This window comes from Pongo pygmaeus, chromosome 1, assembly GCF_028885625.2.
Source record: "Pongo pygmaeus isolate AG05252 chromosome 1, NHGRI_mPonPyg2-v2.0_pri, whole genome shotgun sequence".
Taxonomy (NCBI): domain Eukaryota; kingdom Metazoa; phylum Chordata; class Mammalia; order Primates; family Hominidae; genus Pongo; species Pongo pygmaeus.
In genome coordinates this window covers 80,435,551-80,453,596 of record NC_072373.2, presented here as the reverse complement: position 1 = coordinate 80,453,596, position 18,046 = coordinate 80,435,551, and the positions used below count along the sequence as shown (strand labels likewise).

The window sequence follows — 18,046 nt, the reverse complement described above, 5'->3', positions numbered from 1 at the left end:
CAGAAGGAGTGCAAAGATTTTAAATTTAGTGGTACTCTTCCTGTGGAAGTGGTTTTCTCCATGAACAGAGTATTTCTAGGGATTTCCCTGGCTTTGGGCTTGCTCACAAGAGTGTGTGGGGCAAAGGAGTCGGTGAGGCTCCCAGTCTCGCATCACAGTGGTCAACCCTACCCACTGTTTCCTATTTTGACTTGTTTGTTTAAACTTTTTTTTTTCTTTTTTTTTTTATTACTATACTTTAAGTTTTAGGGTACATGTGCACAATGTGCAGGTTAGTTACATATGTATACATGTGCCATGCTGGTGTGCTACACCCATTAACTCGCCATTTAGCATTAGGTATATCTCCTAATGCTATCCCTCCCCCCTCCCCCCACCCCACAACAGTCCCCAGAGTGTGATGTTCCCCTTCCTGTGTCCATGTGTTCTCATTGTTCAATTCCCATCTATGAGTGAGAACATGCGGTGTTTGGTTTTTTGTCCTTGCGATAGTTTACTGAGAATAATGATTTCCAATTTCATCCATGTCCCTACAAAGGACATGAACTCATCATTTTTTATGGCTGCATAGTATTCCATGGTGTATATGTGCCACATTTTCTTAATCCAGTCTATCATTGTTGGACATTTGTGTTGGTTCCAAGTCTTTTCTATTGTGAATAGTGCCGCAATAAACATACGTGTTCATGTGTCTTTATAGCAGCATGATTTATAGTCTTTTGGGTATGTACCCAGTAATGGGATGGCTGGGTCAAATGGTATTTCTAGTTCTAGATCCCTGAGGAATCGCCACACTGACTTCCACAAGGGTTGAACTAGTTTACAGTCCCACCAACAGTGTAAAAGTGTTCCTATTTCTCCACATCCTCTCCAGCACCTGTTGTTTCCTGACTTTTTAATGATGGCCATTCTAACTGGTGTGAGATGGTATCTCATTGTGGTTTTGATTTGCATTTCTCTGATGGCCAGTGATGATGAGCATTTTTTCATGTGTCTTTTGGCTGCATAAATGTCTTCTTTTGAGAAGTGTCTGTTCATATCCTTCGCCCACTTTTTGATGGGGCTGTTTGTTTAAACTTTTAAATAAGATTTGGTTTAAACAAAATTTCCAAAAAGAGATGTTTCCCATTTTAACCTGTTTGTTTGTTTGTTTAAACTTTTTTTAAGCAAAATTTCTTCAGCAAATTCTCTACCACACAAGACAAAACAAAGTGAGAGAGAGTGAGAGAACTTGTTTTAAACATTTTAAGATTTTAGAGGACTGGTACAGTGCTTTTGATGAAGGCACAACATCTAAGAAAGGAAAATGCAAGTCAGTGTGCATCCCCTGCTTTAATCTGACATAATTTTCTGTTTCTATGCATCACCAAATACTAAGATTCACCTCTTACAGGTTATTTCAGAGCTGTGGGAGACCATAAAGGTCACTTCCAAGCCAACCTAGCATTTATCTGCTGTTCTGCAGTAAGTCTTTCCGACTTCGAACGCCTAAGATGGGGCAGCCACCACTCCCCACCACTGAGACTCAATGAGTGTAAATGATTTCCCCAAGCTTACTCACCTGAATGTGCATAGGGTTAACACAGTTATTCTTATTCTCCCAGGGCTTATGAATTTTGAAAAGCTGATAAAAGCCATGGTCAGACTTCTTCAAAACAAATGCATACTTGGCAGTAGTTTAGAGAATCTCAGATGGTTCATGACCTACTAAGTCTGTCCATGTTTAATGGGGCCCAAGTTCAAGATTCTGTGTTAACTATAAGGCAACTGATAAGGATTTTGTGTGGAGGTATAGAGAATGGATGATGTTTAAAAATCTTTGAGTAACAATTTTCCTCTGAAACCTGCTTGGGATGGGCGGGCTTCTTACACCTGCTCCTACTCTGCATTATAGTCTTCAGGATGCTTGTCTGTCCTGTGTTACTAAGCAAGTTAAATACTAAAACAAGAGGAAATTCCTCTCTAGAAGCATCCACATGCTCTGCTAGTCTTTAATGTTCTCTGGAAGCCTGGTTCAACTGGAAGTTGCTGGAAAGGAGTCAGAGACTGTGTCATTAGAATAACATCCTGTGCCTGTGTAAGCCTTCATTAAGCACTATGATTATCTTTAGTTTTACTTTAATAAAGAACTCGGATGGTGCAGTGGCTCATGCCTCTAATCCCAGCATTTTGGGAGGCCGAGGTGGGCAGATCACTTGAGGTCAGGAGTTGAGAACAGCCTGGCAACGTGGCAAAACCTCGTCTCTACTAAAAATACAAAAATTAGCCGGGCATAGTGGCACATGTCTGTAGTCCCAGCTAATTGGGAGGCTGAGGCAGGAGAATCGCTTGAACCCAGAAGGCAGAGGTGGCAGTGAGCCGAGACACTCCAGCCTTGGCAACAGAGTGAGACTCTTTCTCAAAAAAACAAAACAAACAAACAGACAAAAAAACTAATAATGATTGCAGGGTGAAGAGAAAAGCAGAGAGAAAGTGGAAGAAGCAAATGCCTTGACCTAACTTTTCACAGAAGGAGGTACCAGAGGCTAGTAGGTGTCCCATGGCTTGCCATGTTCCAGGTGGCTTACAAAGTTGGCAAGAATAGTGCCACAGAAAGGAGATCTTGTTCTTTTTGTCTACATTGTAGACCACAGCTTTGTGCTTTTAGAAAGGCGGAATCAAACAATGTCCCTCCCTTGACCCTTTGTCCTCCTGCCCACATCTGCCTGTTTCTCTCCTTCCTCCCTCTAACTTCCTTGCCTCCCCCTTACTCTCCAGCCCACTGCCCCACCATCCTATCAAAGTGTCCCTGCAAACTTCATTGCTGACATCCTCATTACCAAACCAAATGAAGACTTTCTACCCTTATCTTCCTTGACCTTTCTGTAACAGTAAATACCACTACTTCCTTTTGCCTAAAATGCTTCCCTTAGCTCTTCTGTTGTTCTTCTGCTCTAATGTTTGAGAAACTTTTCTGAGTCTTCTGAATCTACCTCAATCCTCTGCCTTCCCTTGCACAGGTAAGGGTTTCTCTAGGTTCCCACCTCCATGGCCCTATTCTCTTCTCATTCTTCTGCTTTCCTGGGAAGTAAAGATGACCTCCTTATGGTCATCTGTTTCCAACGTCCTCTAATCAGCATCTCCGTTTCTGAATATTCTCTTGAGCAGGAGGTCCACAATTTAAATGCACAACAAACATGTGAGCATACAGCTGAGGAAGCTACTGACAGAGGCTTCTCAAGGGCAAGGACTATTACTTACTCAGGTCTGAATCCCCAGCCATGGTAGGGCACATACTCAATACTTAATAAACATTTTATGGATAACTATATGAATTAATAATGGCAGAGGAATGACTGAAAGTAAGATAAAAATATGCTAAATAGGAAAATGTTGGAAAAATGCATAATAATTATAACTGAATGCATTACTTTTACAGTAGTGATAATAGCTAAGTGAACAAATGAAATGATGAAAACAGACATGATTCCAGTCCTCACAGAATGCACATTCTATTGGTAGAGAAGACAATGAAACAAATACTAATAACTACACAACAGTACTAAACAAGTAAACATGAAAAATATTAACAGAATATAGCCATAAGTGCTAGGTAGGAAATGAAACTTATGTGATAGAATGACTGTGTCACTATGTTGGTCAGAAACATCAGGGAAGACTTTTTAATGAGATAATGTTTAAGTGGAGAGAAGAATGACACAAGAAACCAGCCAGTGAGAAGCAGGAAGAAGAGCATTAAAGGAAGAAGAAAAAGCTATTTCAAAGGCCTTAAGGTGGAAGCAAACCACAGTGTGTTCAAAGAACATGAAGACATTAGTGTAGCCAGAATGGAATGAGCAATGGAGAGAAAAATATGAGCCGGGGTTAGTGACAGATCACACTGGGCTTTGGGATCCAAAACAAGGGGATGAGATTTTATTCTAAGTGCAATGATAAGCCAAGGGAGGCTGGGCATGGTGGCTCACACCTGTAATCCCAACACTTTGTGAGGCCAAGGCAGGCAGATCACTTGAGGTCAGAAGTTCAAGACCAGCCTTGCCAACATGGCAAAACCTATCTCCACTAAAAAATACAAAAAGTAGCTGGGCATGGTGGCGCATGCCTGTAATCCCAGCTACTCAGAAGGCTGAGACAGGAGAATCGCTTGAACCCAGGAGACAGAGGTTGCAGTGAGCTGAGATGGCACTACTGCACTCCAGCCTGCTGAAGATTGGGAGATCCTAGAGGTTAATTGAAAAGGTAGTTTGAGACCAGATCTTGTGGGTCACAAATACCAGTTGGCAGAAGGGATCTAATTGCAGGATTCTGAACAGAGAAGTATCATGAACACATGCACTTAATGGTGGTACGATTTTTTGGGGGGGCTGGGGGACTCTGTTGCCCAGGCTGAAGTGCAGTGGCATGATGTGGGTTCACTGAAACCTCCACCTCCCAGGCTCAAGTGATCTCCCATCTCAGCCTCCTGAGTAACTGGGACTACAGGCATGCACCACCACACCCGGCTAATTTTTTGTAGAGATAAGGTCTCACTATATTGCCCAGGCTGGCCTGGAGCTCCTGGGCTCAAGCAATACTCTTATGTTGGCCTCCAAAAATGCTGAGATTATAGGGGTGAGAGTGGTGCAATACTTTTTTTTCTTTTTTTTAATGAGTTAGAATCAGGGAGATGGTACTGCAAAAGAAGAGGCTATTGCAATAGTCCCAGTGAGAGTCAAAGAGGGACTGGTTTGGTCTGGCATCAATGGGAACGCAAATGGGGGAGGTGAATATGAATATGAGAGTTGTTGAGGATGCAGAACTATACAACTTGTTGGTAGCAAAGCCCAGATGTTACAAGCTATTACAGCTAATACATTAGTTCCCTTATGTTTCTGGACGGTGGTAGTAGTAGTGGTGTGGCACAGATATTAGTAGCCCAGCTTAGGGGTGGAAAAAGAAATACAGTGAGAAAAGAGGTTGTCTCTAAGCCAAAGAGCAAATTATGAATATAGACAGGAAGGGACCCAGGACATCAACACTTAGAATCCAAGCATATATTTAATTTAGACTACTAACTGCCATTATTTTGAGTAACATATTAGCATTAAAAATAAAGTACGATACTTAAAATTTTTTAAAAAGTCTGTTGGATCAGAGATGAGTTATATCTCTACAAATGGTAAGGATTTGCTCTGTATTTGACTTCATAAAATTTCTGATTTACTTTTTAATCAAAGAGATTAGACACCTTGAAGACAATGTAATGAATGTCATTTATAAAACCACTGTGTGCCTACTCTCTAGGTTTAGGTCCAGGGTTTTTTCTAAGCACAGCTTTTTATGTAGTAAGTCATTTTGATTTTTGAGGATTTGATTAATAAGCTTCTACTTAAAGATCTCTGAAGATGCACATTCTAGGAGCTGGTGGCCAGCCCAGGAGAGTCTGGACTATTTTAGTTGCATTTTGAAAAACAGGTAATGAAAAGAAGAGTAAGGACTGGAAGCCACATAAGGTGGTTAAAAGGTATAAATGGACGAAAATCCAGACCTGCTCCTTAGCCCACTAAAACTTTTTCTTTTGTTTTGTTTTTGAGACGAGTCTTGCTCTGTCACCCGGGCTGGAGTTCAGTGGTGTGATCTTGGCTCACTGCCACCTCCACCTCCTGGGTTCAAGAGATTGTCCTGCCTCAGCCTCCTGAGTAGCTGGGATTACAGGCACATGCCAACATGCCCAGCCAGTTTTTGTATGTTTAGTAAATATGGTGTTTCACCACGTTGGCCAGGCTGCTCTTGAACTCCCGACTTCAAGTGATCTGTGCGCCTCAGCCTCCCAAAGTGCTGGGATTACAGGCATGAGCCACTGAGCCCGGCCATAGCCCACTAAAACTTTGACAAACATCAATGCAATTTAACTGTAAGTTCCCAATCAAGAGCTACTCCTCTGAGATCTATCTGATTGAAAATATCCCACCAGAAAAACCTTATCCTCATTTTCTCAGGTCCTAAAAGTTAATTAAAGCCACCCTCTGAACTTGAAGCAAAATTTACACAGGCAGTTTGAGGTTTCTGAATCTTTAGGGCCAAATGTGCTCAGAGGAAAAGGAAGAGGTCTTGTCTTTGAAATACTAAAAACCATTCCAGGGCTGGGGCCTTAGCACTTCATTGTAGAGCTCAAGCCTAATTTCAGGGTACCAAGAGAGGGGCTTCTGAACATAAAGCCCAGGAGGCAATCAAGAAGGGTTCTTGCCCAGGAGGCAATCAAGAAGGTTTCTTACCCTGGGATCCACATGGAGGTCTGGGAACCTCCTGTGGTTGTCTCTAAAGGTTGGTGTTTATGCGGATGTTTTTGCTTTCATCTGGGAAAGACAAGTTGTAACTTTCATCAAAATCTCAAATAACTCTATGATCCAATAAGTTCATACCTTTGAAGTAGAGGAGGATGCCAAGGACAGTAGAAGGAAGAGAGGAAGAACTGCTCATTTAAGTTAACCAATTCAGCAGTATGACATGCAAAAAGATAGGACAAAAGTAATTCATATCCTTATGTCATTGTGGTTCAAACTTAGGACAGGCTCAAACTCCTTCCTCTTCTCTTTATCATACTCTTATTCCTGTTTTCCCCAACACAGAAACCCACATTATAAGTACTTGAAAAATGTGCTATAGTAAAGCAAAGAAGTAGGATGAATCAGGTGTATGCGGTACTTTTTTCTGGAGTCCCACAGAAAAGTACTCAAAAACAGAGACCTGTCTGGTTCCTCCATAGCCACAGACTGCAGGATTTCAGACCCTGGGACTATGTGGGATACTCTTGGAAAGTTTGGGGAAAATTGGAAGTAGCCTAACCATGTGCATTTTATCTAGGTGCATATAACATTGCTGAGTTCAAAATGCCTAGCTATCCTTGGATCTTCCCTGAATTAGAAGTAGCCTAACCATGTGCACCTTATCCACGAGCATATAACATTGCTGAGTGCAAAATGCCTAGCTATCCTTGGATCTTCCCTGAATCCTAAACCCCACTATTCCTAAGAATTTTCTTTTTATTGTAACAATAATGGCTAACATTTACCAATCACTTACTATGTGTCAGGCTCAGATCTGGATGCTTTTCAGCAAAATCTTATTTAATCCTCATGATGAAACTATTGAGTATTATTACTATATCCATTTTATAGAAGAAGAAACTGAGTCATTAACAAGATTGAGTCTTAGGGCAGAAAAGGAAACTATATGGATATTCCAGATCAGTCCCAGAAGATTCATAGGCTCACAGAAACAAATGGGAGGGATGGGGATGAGAAACTGTTCAATTGTAAGCTTGTCCCATGGCACTACCCAGTCTTCCATTTATTCCATCATTTATCCCAGAAAGAAGTACAATCTTGGAAAATGGGGTGACAGGTTTACCATGATCTATTCTCAGAGAGTCCCTGTAAATTCTAGTAGAAGGAACAGCAAATGCAGAGCCAGAGGACAGGACCCAGATCCCAACATCATGTAGCTTAACAGTGCAGCTTAGAGAAAACACAGCCTCTGTAAACCACAATGGCTTCATTTGTGAAACAGAAATAGCAACCTCAACTCACAAGGATGTTGGGGTGGTCAAAGTGGACAGCAAGTTTAAAAGTACTCACAAAATCTAATAGGCAATTCAACATAAAACTCCATGGCTATTGCTGTTCCTCACTTTCTGAAACTTTACCTGCCTGACTTAGCCCCAAACCACTCCAACTCACTTCAACCACTTCCCATGCAGAAAAAAATAAACTCACCATCTCCTCTGCGACTCTGCTGGTTTTCTGCCTTCTGCCCAACCCAGACTTCTTATAGTCTCACTGCCTCCCCTTAGTGTCAGGCTGTTTAGAAAAACAACTTCCTATTCACATTCCAGAAACTCACCACAGCCCTTCCCATGAAGTTAGAATGTTGATAATGCGAGAGTAATGTTGGCAGCTTAGAAATAGTGGTTGCCAAGAGGCAAGGGGTCACCCCCTTCCATGGAAGATGGTCTGGAGACAGGGGCAACGTCGATCACTGCTGGATATCCCAGGCTGAGCAATGTGGGAACAGTATACACACAAAGGTTTCCTTGGATTATGATATAAGCTCCAATTTAAAGTCGTACATTTGGAAAACATGCTTTGAATTAATCACTTTGTGATTTTCCATTGCCCATTTTCCAGTTATTGTGACATGTCAGTGAACGTTTACTATTCCAGCAGCCTTCTGAGGGAAAGGAGCAAAAATAGTAGCGCAAAAATAGTAGCACAAAAAAAATTGGAGAGAAATGGAAAAAGCCACTAACAGTTTTCTGGCACTTGGGAAAGTTTATTGGTAAGTTTCAAAATGACGTATTAAATAGACATAGGTCATGTGAAAGGAATTCTGCTTCTTATATCAGAAATAAAAAGGTATACAAATAGATACCTTTTTATTTTCCTCTTCCCATGGGATGTGTAGGACCAAAAAGCTGTTGGCATAGTGGTTAAGACTTCAGCTGTGCTGTTAAACTGCCCGAGACCCATCCTGGCTCCACCTCTGACTATCTACTGGGCAAACTACTTAAGCTCTCTATGCCTCTGTTTCCTCAACTGTAAAATACAACAACAGAACTTGCCTCACCGGGTTGTTGTAGGATGAAATGAGTTAATATGTAGAGAGCAATTGAAATGACACTTGGCCCACAATTGATGCTCAACAAATGTTAGCGATTATTATTACTTTTCAGATTGATCTCAGACAGCAAAATCAAGTATCAAGTATTTAGTTTCAAGTCAGAAAGCCATAACCTCTATTTATACTCTTGGAACTCTATTGTGCAGTAGTAGGTATTATTCTTCATTCACTTCATGATGGTTACAGCTTGTAAATAGGCATCTCATGGATAAATTTAAAATGGAATGAAGTAGAAACATTGGAAGAAATTCTAAAGGTAAAGATGAATTAGGGCATATGAGGCTGCATTTGCACGTTGGAATTTGGGACCAAGAAGAAAAAATTAATTATATAGTAGAAGTAGAAAAGATGGTGAAGGACATGCTGTTGAAGGAATGACTGTAGGGGAATAAGGGAAACTTAGAGAGAGGAAAAATGAGGAACTTCTTGGCAGCATGATGCAGTTCAGAGTCCAGACCCTAGAGTCAGACTGCCTGGCTCCACCACCTACCAGCTGTGTTGGGCGTTACTAATCTCCCTATGACTCAGTTTCCTCAGTGATGTGGTTTGGCTGTGTCCCCACCCAAATCTCATCTGGAATTGTAGCTCCCATAATTCCCACAGGTTGTGGGAGGGACCTGGTAGATCATTGAATCATGGGGGTGGTTTCCCCCATACTGTTCTCATGGTAATGAATAAGTCTCATGAGATCTGATGGTTTTATAAGGGGAGACCCCTTTTGTTTGGTTCTCATTTCTCTCTCTTCCCTACTGCCATGTAAGACGTGTCTTTTGCTTTCTACCATGATTGTGAGGACTCCCCATCCACGTGGAACTGTGAGTCCATTAAACCTTTTTTTTTTAAATAAATTATCCAGTCTCGGGTATGTCTTTATCAGCATCATGAGAACAGACTAATACACTCAGCAATGTGAATAATAAGGATAATAATCACCAAACACATAGACATGTAAGGACCATTAAATGAATTTAATGTGTTTGGAACAATACCTATCACACTGTAAGTGTAAGTTTAAGTGTTGGCTATTACTCTATAAGACTTGCCTCCATGTCTTTCTGTTCTTACTTTCACTCACCAGCCCCTCTTTTTGGCATTGCCTCATGTTAGAAAAAATATATATAGTCTCAGATGGGGATGAGGAAGGGTGGTATGTAGACTAGTAGTTTCTTTTTTTGAGACAGGGTCTCCACTCTGTGGCCCAGGCTGGAGTGCAGTGGCATGATTACTGCTTGCTGCAGCCTTGACCTCCTGGGCTCAAGCAATTCTCCCACCTCAGCCTCCTGAGTAGCTGGGACTACAGATGTGTGCCATCACTACTGGCTAATTAAAAAAAAATCTCTAGAGATAGGGTCTCCCTATATTTCCCAGGCTGGTCTTGAATTCCTGGGCTCAAGTGATCCTTTCACCTCAGCCTCACAAAATGTTGGGATTACAGGCATGAGCCACCATGCCCAGCCTTGTAGGTTCTTATTGATAATAAGTTTGATATTAGTAAGTTCAATTGATAATATGTTTTTAAGTTTGATATTGTTAAATTTTAGTGAATATAAGGAAAGCATAAAAAGATTCCTATGCAGGTGACATTAGCAAGATGGTGGAGTAGGAAATGTCAGCCTTATGCCCCAACAAAAAAACAAATATAGACAGTTATACACAAACCAAAATAGCCCTCACAAGGGTGGAGAGTTGGGGGGTGGGGCTCAAAAGCCTGTTAAAGAATTTGGAACAACACAATGGAGAAAAGAAAGAATATCCATGTAGAAGAATCACTGGTGAGACTGGCATGTATGAGACACCAGGAGATAGCTGCGAATAAAGAAAGTTGTAGGCTATCTGTGTCAGTCATGTGGTAAGAGCCACTGAGGCCCCCAGTGTCCTGCTCCACAGAGGACACTGGCATCTTTTGTCCAACAGCCATTCCCATAGCAGGATGCTAGAAAGGGAAACACAGTTGCACTACCCCTCACACCTCCTCACCAAGAAGCAGCTATTGTTGTACTGCCCCAGGACTGGGGCCAGGGTTGCCACCTCTCACAACTCTATGTGTGTTCCTGATCCCCAAAAGTTGTGACTGCTTTACAGGTATTCACACTCTGGACTGTGTCTCTGTGGCTGCAGTGCACCTACTCATGTCTCAGACACTGGAGTCACTGCTGTTGTGAACTAGATCTCACCCTGGGACCCAGAACCAAGTTCTCTCTATGAAAGTCTTTGCTCCAGACACCAGTTCAGCCACTGTAGAAAGCTAACGCATATTCTCAACTCCAGAGCTGCTGTAGCAATGTGCACACCTCTGCTCCAGACCCTGTCTCTGAGGCTGTACTACACGCACCCACACCTCCAACACCAGAGCCACCACTATAGTGAGCTAGTGAACACCCTGGGTCCCAGAGTCAAGATTTCCCTGTGCCTGTCCATGCTCTAGTCACCAGCTCAGCCACCAAGGAGAGCTAGCCCACACCCTCAATCTTGGAGCCACTGTAGCTCTGTGTATGCATGCAGTAAAGTCCCTGGCTCCTTAGCTGCTTTATAAGTACCTGCATTTTTCACACCATTATCAATGTGATAGTAAGTATGCCTATGCCTTGGGCACTGGTGCCATTGCTACAATTGAATCTGGTGCTGTGGTCCCTCCATGCATGCCCATGCTTCAGGCCTTGGCTCTTGGCCACTCCATGGGCACTGTTCATCAGACACCAGTGTCACCACCACCACGAGCAGGCCTGCAAGTTAGACCTAGTTCCAAGAGGGATGTCCTCAGTCACGACTTCCCAGGTGGGGGAAAAAAGAGATATGGAGGACTTGTCACAATTGAAAACCTGAACAGCCTCATTGCCACTGTGGATACCCACAGTGTTGGCCTCTAAGGATCCCTGTAGTATTCACTAACACCAACCTCAGCTGACAGATCTGCATGGAGACCACACAGCTTTGCCCCCACTGAAGTCAGAACTTTTGCATCCCACCCAGCCAGCATCCCCGCATTATCCCACATAAGAAGGTATTTCTCCACCAAAGTCAGCCCATACAGCCTGAAATTGGGGCAGATCCACCAGATGCTCAGACAGCAGTGTAAGGCAGCAAGAAACATGAAAACCCAAATTAAAATATCACCACCTAAGAAACACAATAATTTCCCGGTAGCTGACCCAAAAGAAATGGAGTACTACAAGTGGCCTGACAATGAATTCAAGATAATTGTTTTTAAAGAAGCTCAGTTACTTTGAAGCAAACACAGAGAAACAATTTGGTGAAATCAGAGAAACAATAAATGGACAACATAAGAAATGTAACAGAAAGATTGAAATCATAAAAAAATTGGAGCTGAAAAATATAATGAATGAAGTGAGAAATGCAGTAGAAATCACCAATAGCAGACTTGATCAAGCAGAAGAAAGAATCTGTGAACTGAAGACAGGTTTTTGAAAATATAGAGTGAGAGGAGAAAAAAGAATGAAAAGAAATGATGAAAGCCTACAGGATTTATGGGACAGCATCAAGAGAGCTAACATTCAGCCAGGCTCAGTGGCTCACGCCTATAATCCCAGCGCTTTGGGAGGCCAAGGTAGGTGGATCACCTGAGGTCAGGAGTCGAGACCAGCCTGACCAACATGGTGAAACCCCGTCTCTACTAAAAATACAAAAAAATTAGCCAGGGATTGTGGCACATGCCTGTAATCCCAGCTACTGGGGAGACTGAGGCAGCAGAATCTCTTGAACCTAGAAGGCAAAGGTTGCAGTGAGCTGAGATCATGCCATTGCACTCCAGCCTGAGTGACAGAGTGAGACTGCATCTCAAAAAATAAAAACAAAAATTAAATTAAAAATTAAAAAAAGAGAGCTAACATTCACATTACAGTAGTTTAAGAAGGAGAAAATAGAGGAAAAGGGGGTCAGAAAGCATATTTAAAGATTGCTAGCTGAAAATTTCCCAAATCTGAAATAAAATATTAATATTCAGGTACAGCAAGCTTAAAAATCTCCAGTCAGGTTCAATCCAAAAAAGACCACACCAAGACATAATAATCAAACTATCAAAAATCAAAGACAAAGACAGGATCCTAAAATCAGCAAGAGAAAAGAAGCATATCACAGACAAGAACTGCAATAAGGCTATCACAAGATTTCTCAGCAGAATCCTTCTAGGCCCAGAGAGAGTGAGATGGTATATTCAAAGTGTTGAAAGAGAAAAAACTGCCAACCAAGAGTCCCATCCTTCAGAAATAAAGAAGAGATAAAGACTTTCCCAAACAAATAAAAGCTGAGGTAGTTCATCAACACAAGACCTGCCTTACAAGAAATGTTAAAGGGAATTCTTCAAGCTGAAAGAAAGGAATGTTAATTAGTAACATGAAAGTCTATGAAAGTATAAAAGTCAAAGGTAAAAATAAAAACATAGTCAAATTCAGAATTTTCCAATATTATAATTGTGCTGTATAAATCATTTATATCTTTAGAATGAAGGTTAAAAGACAAACTATTAAAAATAATTATAACCACAATAAGTTAACAGATGTACAATATAAAAGATGTAAATTATAACATCAAAAACATAAAATCTGAAAAATATTAAAAACCTATAAAATGTGGAGGGAGAGTAAAAGTGTGGAGTTTTTTTATCCTTGAAGTTAAATTTTATCAGCTTAAAATAGCCATTATAACTATTATATGTTTTATATAAGTCTCACAGTAACTACAAAGCAACAACATCACATTAAAAGGATTATTCACCATGATCATGTGTAATTTACCCCGGGATTCAAGGATGGTTCAACATAAGAAAATCTATAAATGTGATACACACATTAGCAGAATGAAGGACAAAAGCCATATAATCATCTCAATATATGCAGAAAAAGCATTTGACAAATTTTACCATAATTTTATGATAACAATTGGTAAAGAAACAATAGTGCCCTCAGACAATAGGAAGGAATAATACCCTCAGGTGTGGAAAGAATGTAACCTCAACAAAATAAAGGCCATATACATAAGCCCACAGCTAACATTATAGTCAATAGTGAAAGGTTGAAAGCTTTTCCTGTAAGATCAGGAGCAAGGCAAGGATACTCACTTTTGCCACTTTTATGCAGCATAGTACTGGAAATCCAAGCCAGAGTAATTGGGCAAGAGAAAGAAATAAAAGACATCCAAATCACAAGAAGTTGTCTATGATTTCAGACAACATGATCTTATATATAGAAAACCCTAAAACATGATCTTATATGTAGAAAACCCTAAAGACTTCATTAAAAAAAACTTTTAGAACTAGTAAATGAATTTAGTATAGTTACAGGATACAAAATCAACATGCAAAAATCAGCAGTGTTTCTATATACTAACAACAAACTATCTGAAAAAGAAATTAAGAAAACAATCTCATTATACCAGCTACAAAAAAACACAGTTAGGGATAAATTTAACCAAAAAGGTAAAAGATCTATGTACTGAAAACCATAAAACAAATTGAAGAAGACAAAGGAATTGAAAGATATCCCATATTTATTAATTTGAAAAATTAATATTGTTAAAATGTCTATACTACCCAAAGCAGTCTGCAGATTCAATGTAATTCCTATCAAAATTTCAATGGCATTTTTCAGAGAAATAAAAAATAACAATCTTGAAATTCATATAGAACCACAAAAAAATCCTGAATAGCCAAAGCAATCTTAAGCAAAAAGAACAAAGCTAGAAGCAGCACACTGCCTGATTTCAAAATATACTACAAAGCTATAGTAATTCAAACAGCATACTGGCATAAAAATAGATACTTAGACCAATGAAACATAGTAGAAAGCCAAGGAATAGATTCATGCATTTACAGTCAATTGATTTTTGATAAAGATGCCAAGAACATTCAATGGTGAAAGGAGGGTCTCTTTAATAAATGATATTGGGAAAACTGGATATCTATATAAAGAAGCTTGAAAGTGGATTCTTGTCTCACATACATAAATCAAAGGAAAATGGATTAAAGACTTAAATATAAGTCCTGAAACTATAAAACGATTAGAAGAAAACATACATAAAAAGCTCCATGACATTAGTATTGGCAACGACTTTGCATATGACCACAAAAGCGCAGGCACAAAAGCAAAAATAAACAAATGGGATAACTTCAAACTAAAAAGCTTTTTCCAAAGCAAAGGAAACAATTGACAAAGTGAAGAGACAACCTATGGAGCTGAAGAAAATATTTACAAACCATGTATCTGATAGAAGATTAATACGCAAAATATGTAAGAAACTCAATTGCAAAATGCACACACACACTCACACACACAAAACTCAATTTAAAAATGGGCAAAGAACCTGAATAGACATTTCTCCAAATAAGACACATAAATGGCCAACACGTATTTTTAAAATATTTGACTAATCATCAGGGAAATGCAAATGACAACCACAATGAGATATTACCTCATACCTGTTAGAATGACTATTATAAAAAAGATGAAAGGCTGGGTGCAGTGGCTCACGCCTGTACTCCCAGCACTTTGGGAGGCCGAGGCTGGCGGATCACGAGGTCAGGAGATCGAGACCATCCTGGCTAACACAGTGAAACCCCGTCTCTGTCAAAAATACAAAAAAATTAGCCGCGCGTGGCGGAGGGTGCCTGTAGGCCCAGCTACTCAGGAGGCTGAGGCAGGAGAATGGCTTGAACCTGGGAGGCGGAGCTTGCAGCTTGCAGTGAGTCAAAATTGCGCCACTGTACTCCAGCCTGGGTGACAGAGCGAGCCTCCGTCTCAAAAAAAAAAAAAAAAAAAGATGAAAGATAAAAAGTGTTGGTAAGGATGCAAAGAAAAGTGACCACTGCACACTGTTGGTGGGAATGCGAATTGGTAGAGCCATTATGGAAAATGTTATGGAGTTTCCTCCATATGACACAATCCCACTACTGGGTATGTAGCCAAAAAAAATGAAATCAGTATGCCAAAGAAATGCTAAACTCCCATGTTTTTTGTGGCATTATTCACAATAGCCAAAATATGAAATGAACCTAGGTATCTGTCAATGGACAAATGGCTTTCAAAAAAAAGTGGTATATATACACAATGAAATACTACTCAGTCTTTAAAAAGAAGGAAATCCTTGGCTCAGCACGGTGGCTCGTGCCTGTAACCCCAGCACTTTGGGAGGCCGAGGCGGGCGGATCATCTGAGGTCAGGAGTTTGAGACCAGCCTGACCAACATGGAGAAACCCCATCTCTACTAAAAATACAAAATTAGCCAGGCGTGGTGGCACATGCCTGTAATCCCAGCTACCCAGGAAGGCTGAGGCAGGAGAATCACTTGAACTCGGGAGATGCAGGTTGCAGTGAGCCAAGATCGTGCCGTTGCACTCCAGCCTGTGCAACAAGAGTGAAACTCCATCTCAAAAAAAAAAAAAAAAAGAAGGAAATCCTGTCATTTGCGACAACATGGATGAACCTGGAGGACATTATGTTAAATAAAATAAACCAGGCATAGAAAGACAAATATGTGATCTTGCTTATATTTGGAATCTAAAAACACTGAACTCATAGAAGCAGAAAGTAGAAAGGTAGTTACCAAGGACTGGAGGTGAGGTGTGGGAATTCGGAAGTTGTTGGTCAAAGGATACAGAATCTCAGTTAGGAAGAGTAAGTTCAAGAGATCTATTGTACCACAGGGTCACTACAGTTTATAACAATGTGTTATATACAGATGATTCCTGACATAAAATGTTTCAACTTAGGATTTTTGACTATATGATGGTGCAAGAGCCATATTTATTCAGTATAGATTTATGATGGGGTTATGCTTGGATAAACCCATTGTAAATTGGAAATATCAAAAGTTGAAAATGCACTTTCAACTTTCAATATTTTCAGCTTATAATGGGTTTATCAAGATGTAACACCATTGTAACTTGAGGGGCATCTGTACTTGAAAATTGCAAAAAGAGTAGATTGTAAATGTTCTCATCACACAAAAAATAATCATGTGAGGTCACTGATATGTTAATTAGCTTAATTTAGCCATTTCACAAAAGTATAGATATATCAAAACATTATGTTGTACACCATAAATATATATAATTTTTATTTATCAATTACAGTTAAATTCATACATGCATACATATACACATACCCACCAAAAATAAAGAAAAAAGAAAATGAAAAAGAAGAATCTCTAGGAACAGGAATGAGAAGAAAAAACTATTTGAATTTGTTTAAAAGCTATTCAAGCTCAATACCATTTTCTCATATGGATATAATCTGTGTAGAAAATTTGGGTTGTCACTAAAAACAGGATATAATTCCAACATAATTTAATTAGTAGTGTTATATATCTGGTTTGTATTTTTTTTAATCTCTTCAGATTATACCATACATTCCCAGAGGGCAGGGGTCCTTTCCTATATTAATCTTCCATCTCCTGAAGTATCTAGCAGAGGGCAGAGAGACACTCAGCAAATACTTATTGATTCATTGGTTAGATTGAGGACCCCAAGCGGACACAATGAAAGTGCTCCCTCCCATGTTCCTCTCTGAATTCTATTTATCTCATTACACTGGTGCATTCAAATACACAACAAATAGCTAAGTCCCTTTGAGACTCCTGAGAGTGTGCTAGCATAGGGATTCAGTCATGAGTATATCTCATGAAGCCCACAGTTTTGTTGGGGGTGGGGGAGCAGATATTAAATAAAAATCACACAAATAAATTCAGGAAAAAAACAATGTGGTACAATGAAAGGGCATGAGAGGAATTGGAAAACTCCTTTAAGAGAACAGACACTTCTCAAAAGAAGACATTTATGCAGCCAACAGACACATGAAAAAAAATGCTCATCATCACTGGCCATCAGAGAAATGCAAATCAAAACCACAATGAGATACCATCTCACACCAGTTAGAATGGCCATCATTAAAAAGTCAGGAAACAACAGGTGCTGGAGAGGATGTGGAGAAATAGGAACATTTTTACACTGTTGGTGGGACTGTAAACTAGTTCAACCATTGTGGAAGACAGTGTGGCAATTCCTCAGGGATCTAGAACTAGAAATACCATTTGACCCAGCCATTCCATTACTGGGTATATACCCAAAGGGTTATAAATCATGCTGCTATAAAGACACATGCACATGTATGTTTATTGTGGCACTACTCACAATAGCAAAGACTTGGAACTAACCCAAATGTCCAACAATGATAGAGTGGATTAAGAAAATGTGGCACATATACACCATGGAATACTATGCAGCCATAAAAAATGATGAGTTCATGTCCTTTGTAGGGACATGGATGAAGCTGGAAACCATCATTCTCAGCAAACTGTCACAAGGACAAAAAAACAAATACTGCATGTTCTCCCTCATAGGTGGGAATTGAACAATGAGAACACTTGGACACAGGAAGGG

At 40.1% G+C, this 18,046-nt stretch overlaps 1 protein-coding gene across 2 annotated transcripts in view; it reads right to left on the bottom strand.

Annotated features, from left to right (window-relative positions):
* The window catches only part of SELP (selectin P), a 100,396-nt gene that overhangs the window by 34,834 nt on the left and 47,516 nt on the right, over positions 1 to 18,046 (bottom strand). Inside the window, exon 1 of one of the 2 annotated variants that reach the window (XM_054495486.1) lies at positions 7,755 to 7,859. The exons of the other annotated variant lie outside the window; for it this stretch is intronic. Coding sequence (XP_054351461.1) covers positions 7,755 to 7,757 — 3 coding nt within the window. The 5' untranslated portion in view covers positions 7,758 to 7,859. Of the gene's footprint in view, positions 1 to 7,754; positions 7,860 to 18,046 lie in introns of those variants that run through there. 2 annotated transcript variants of the gene reach the window in all.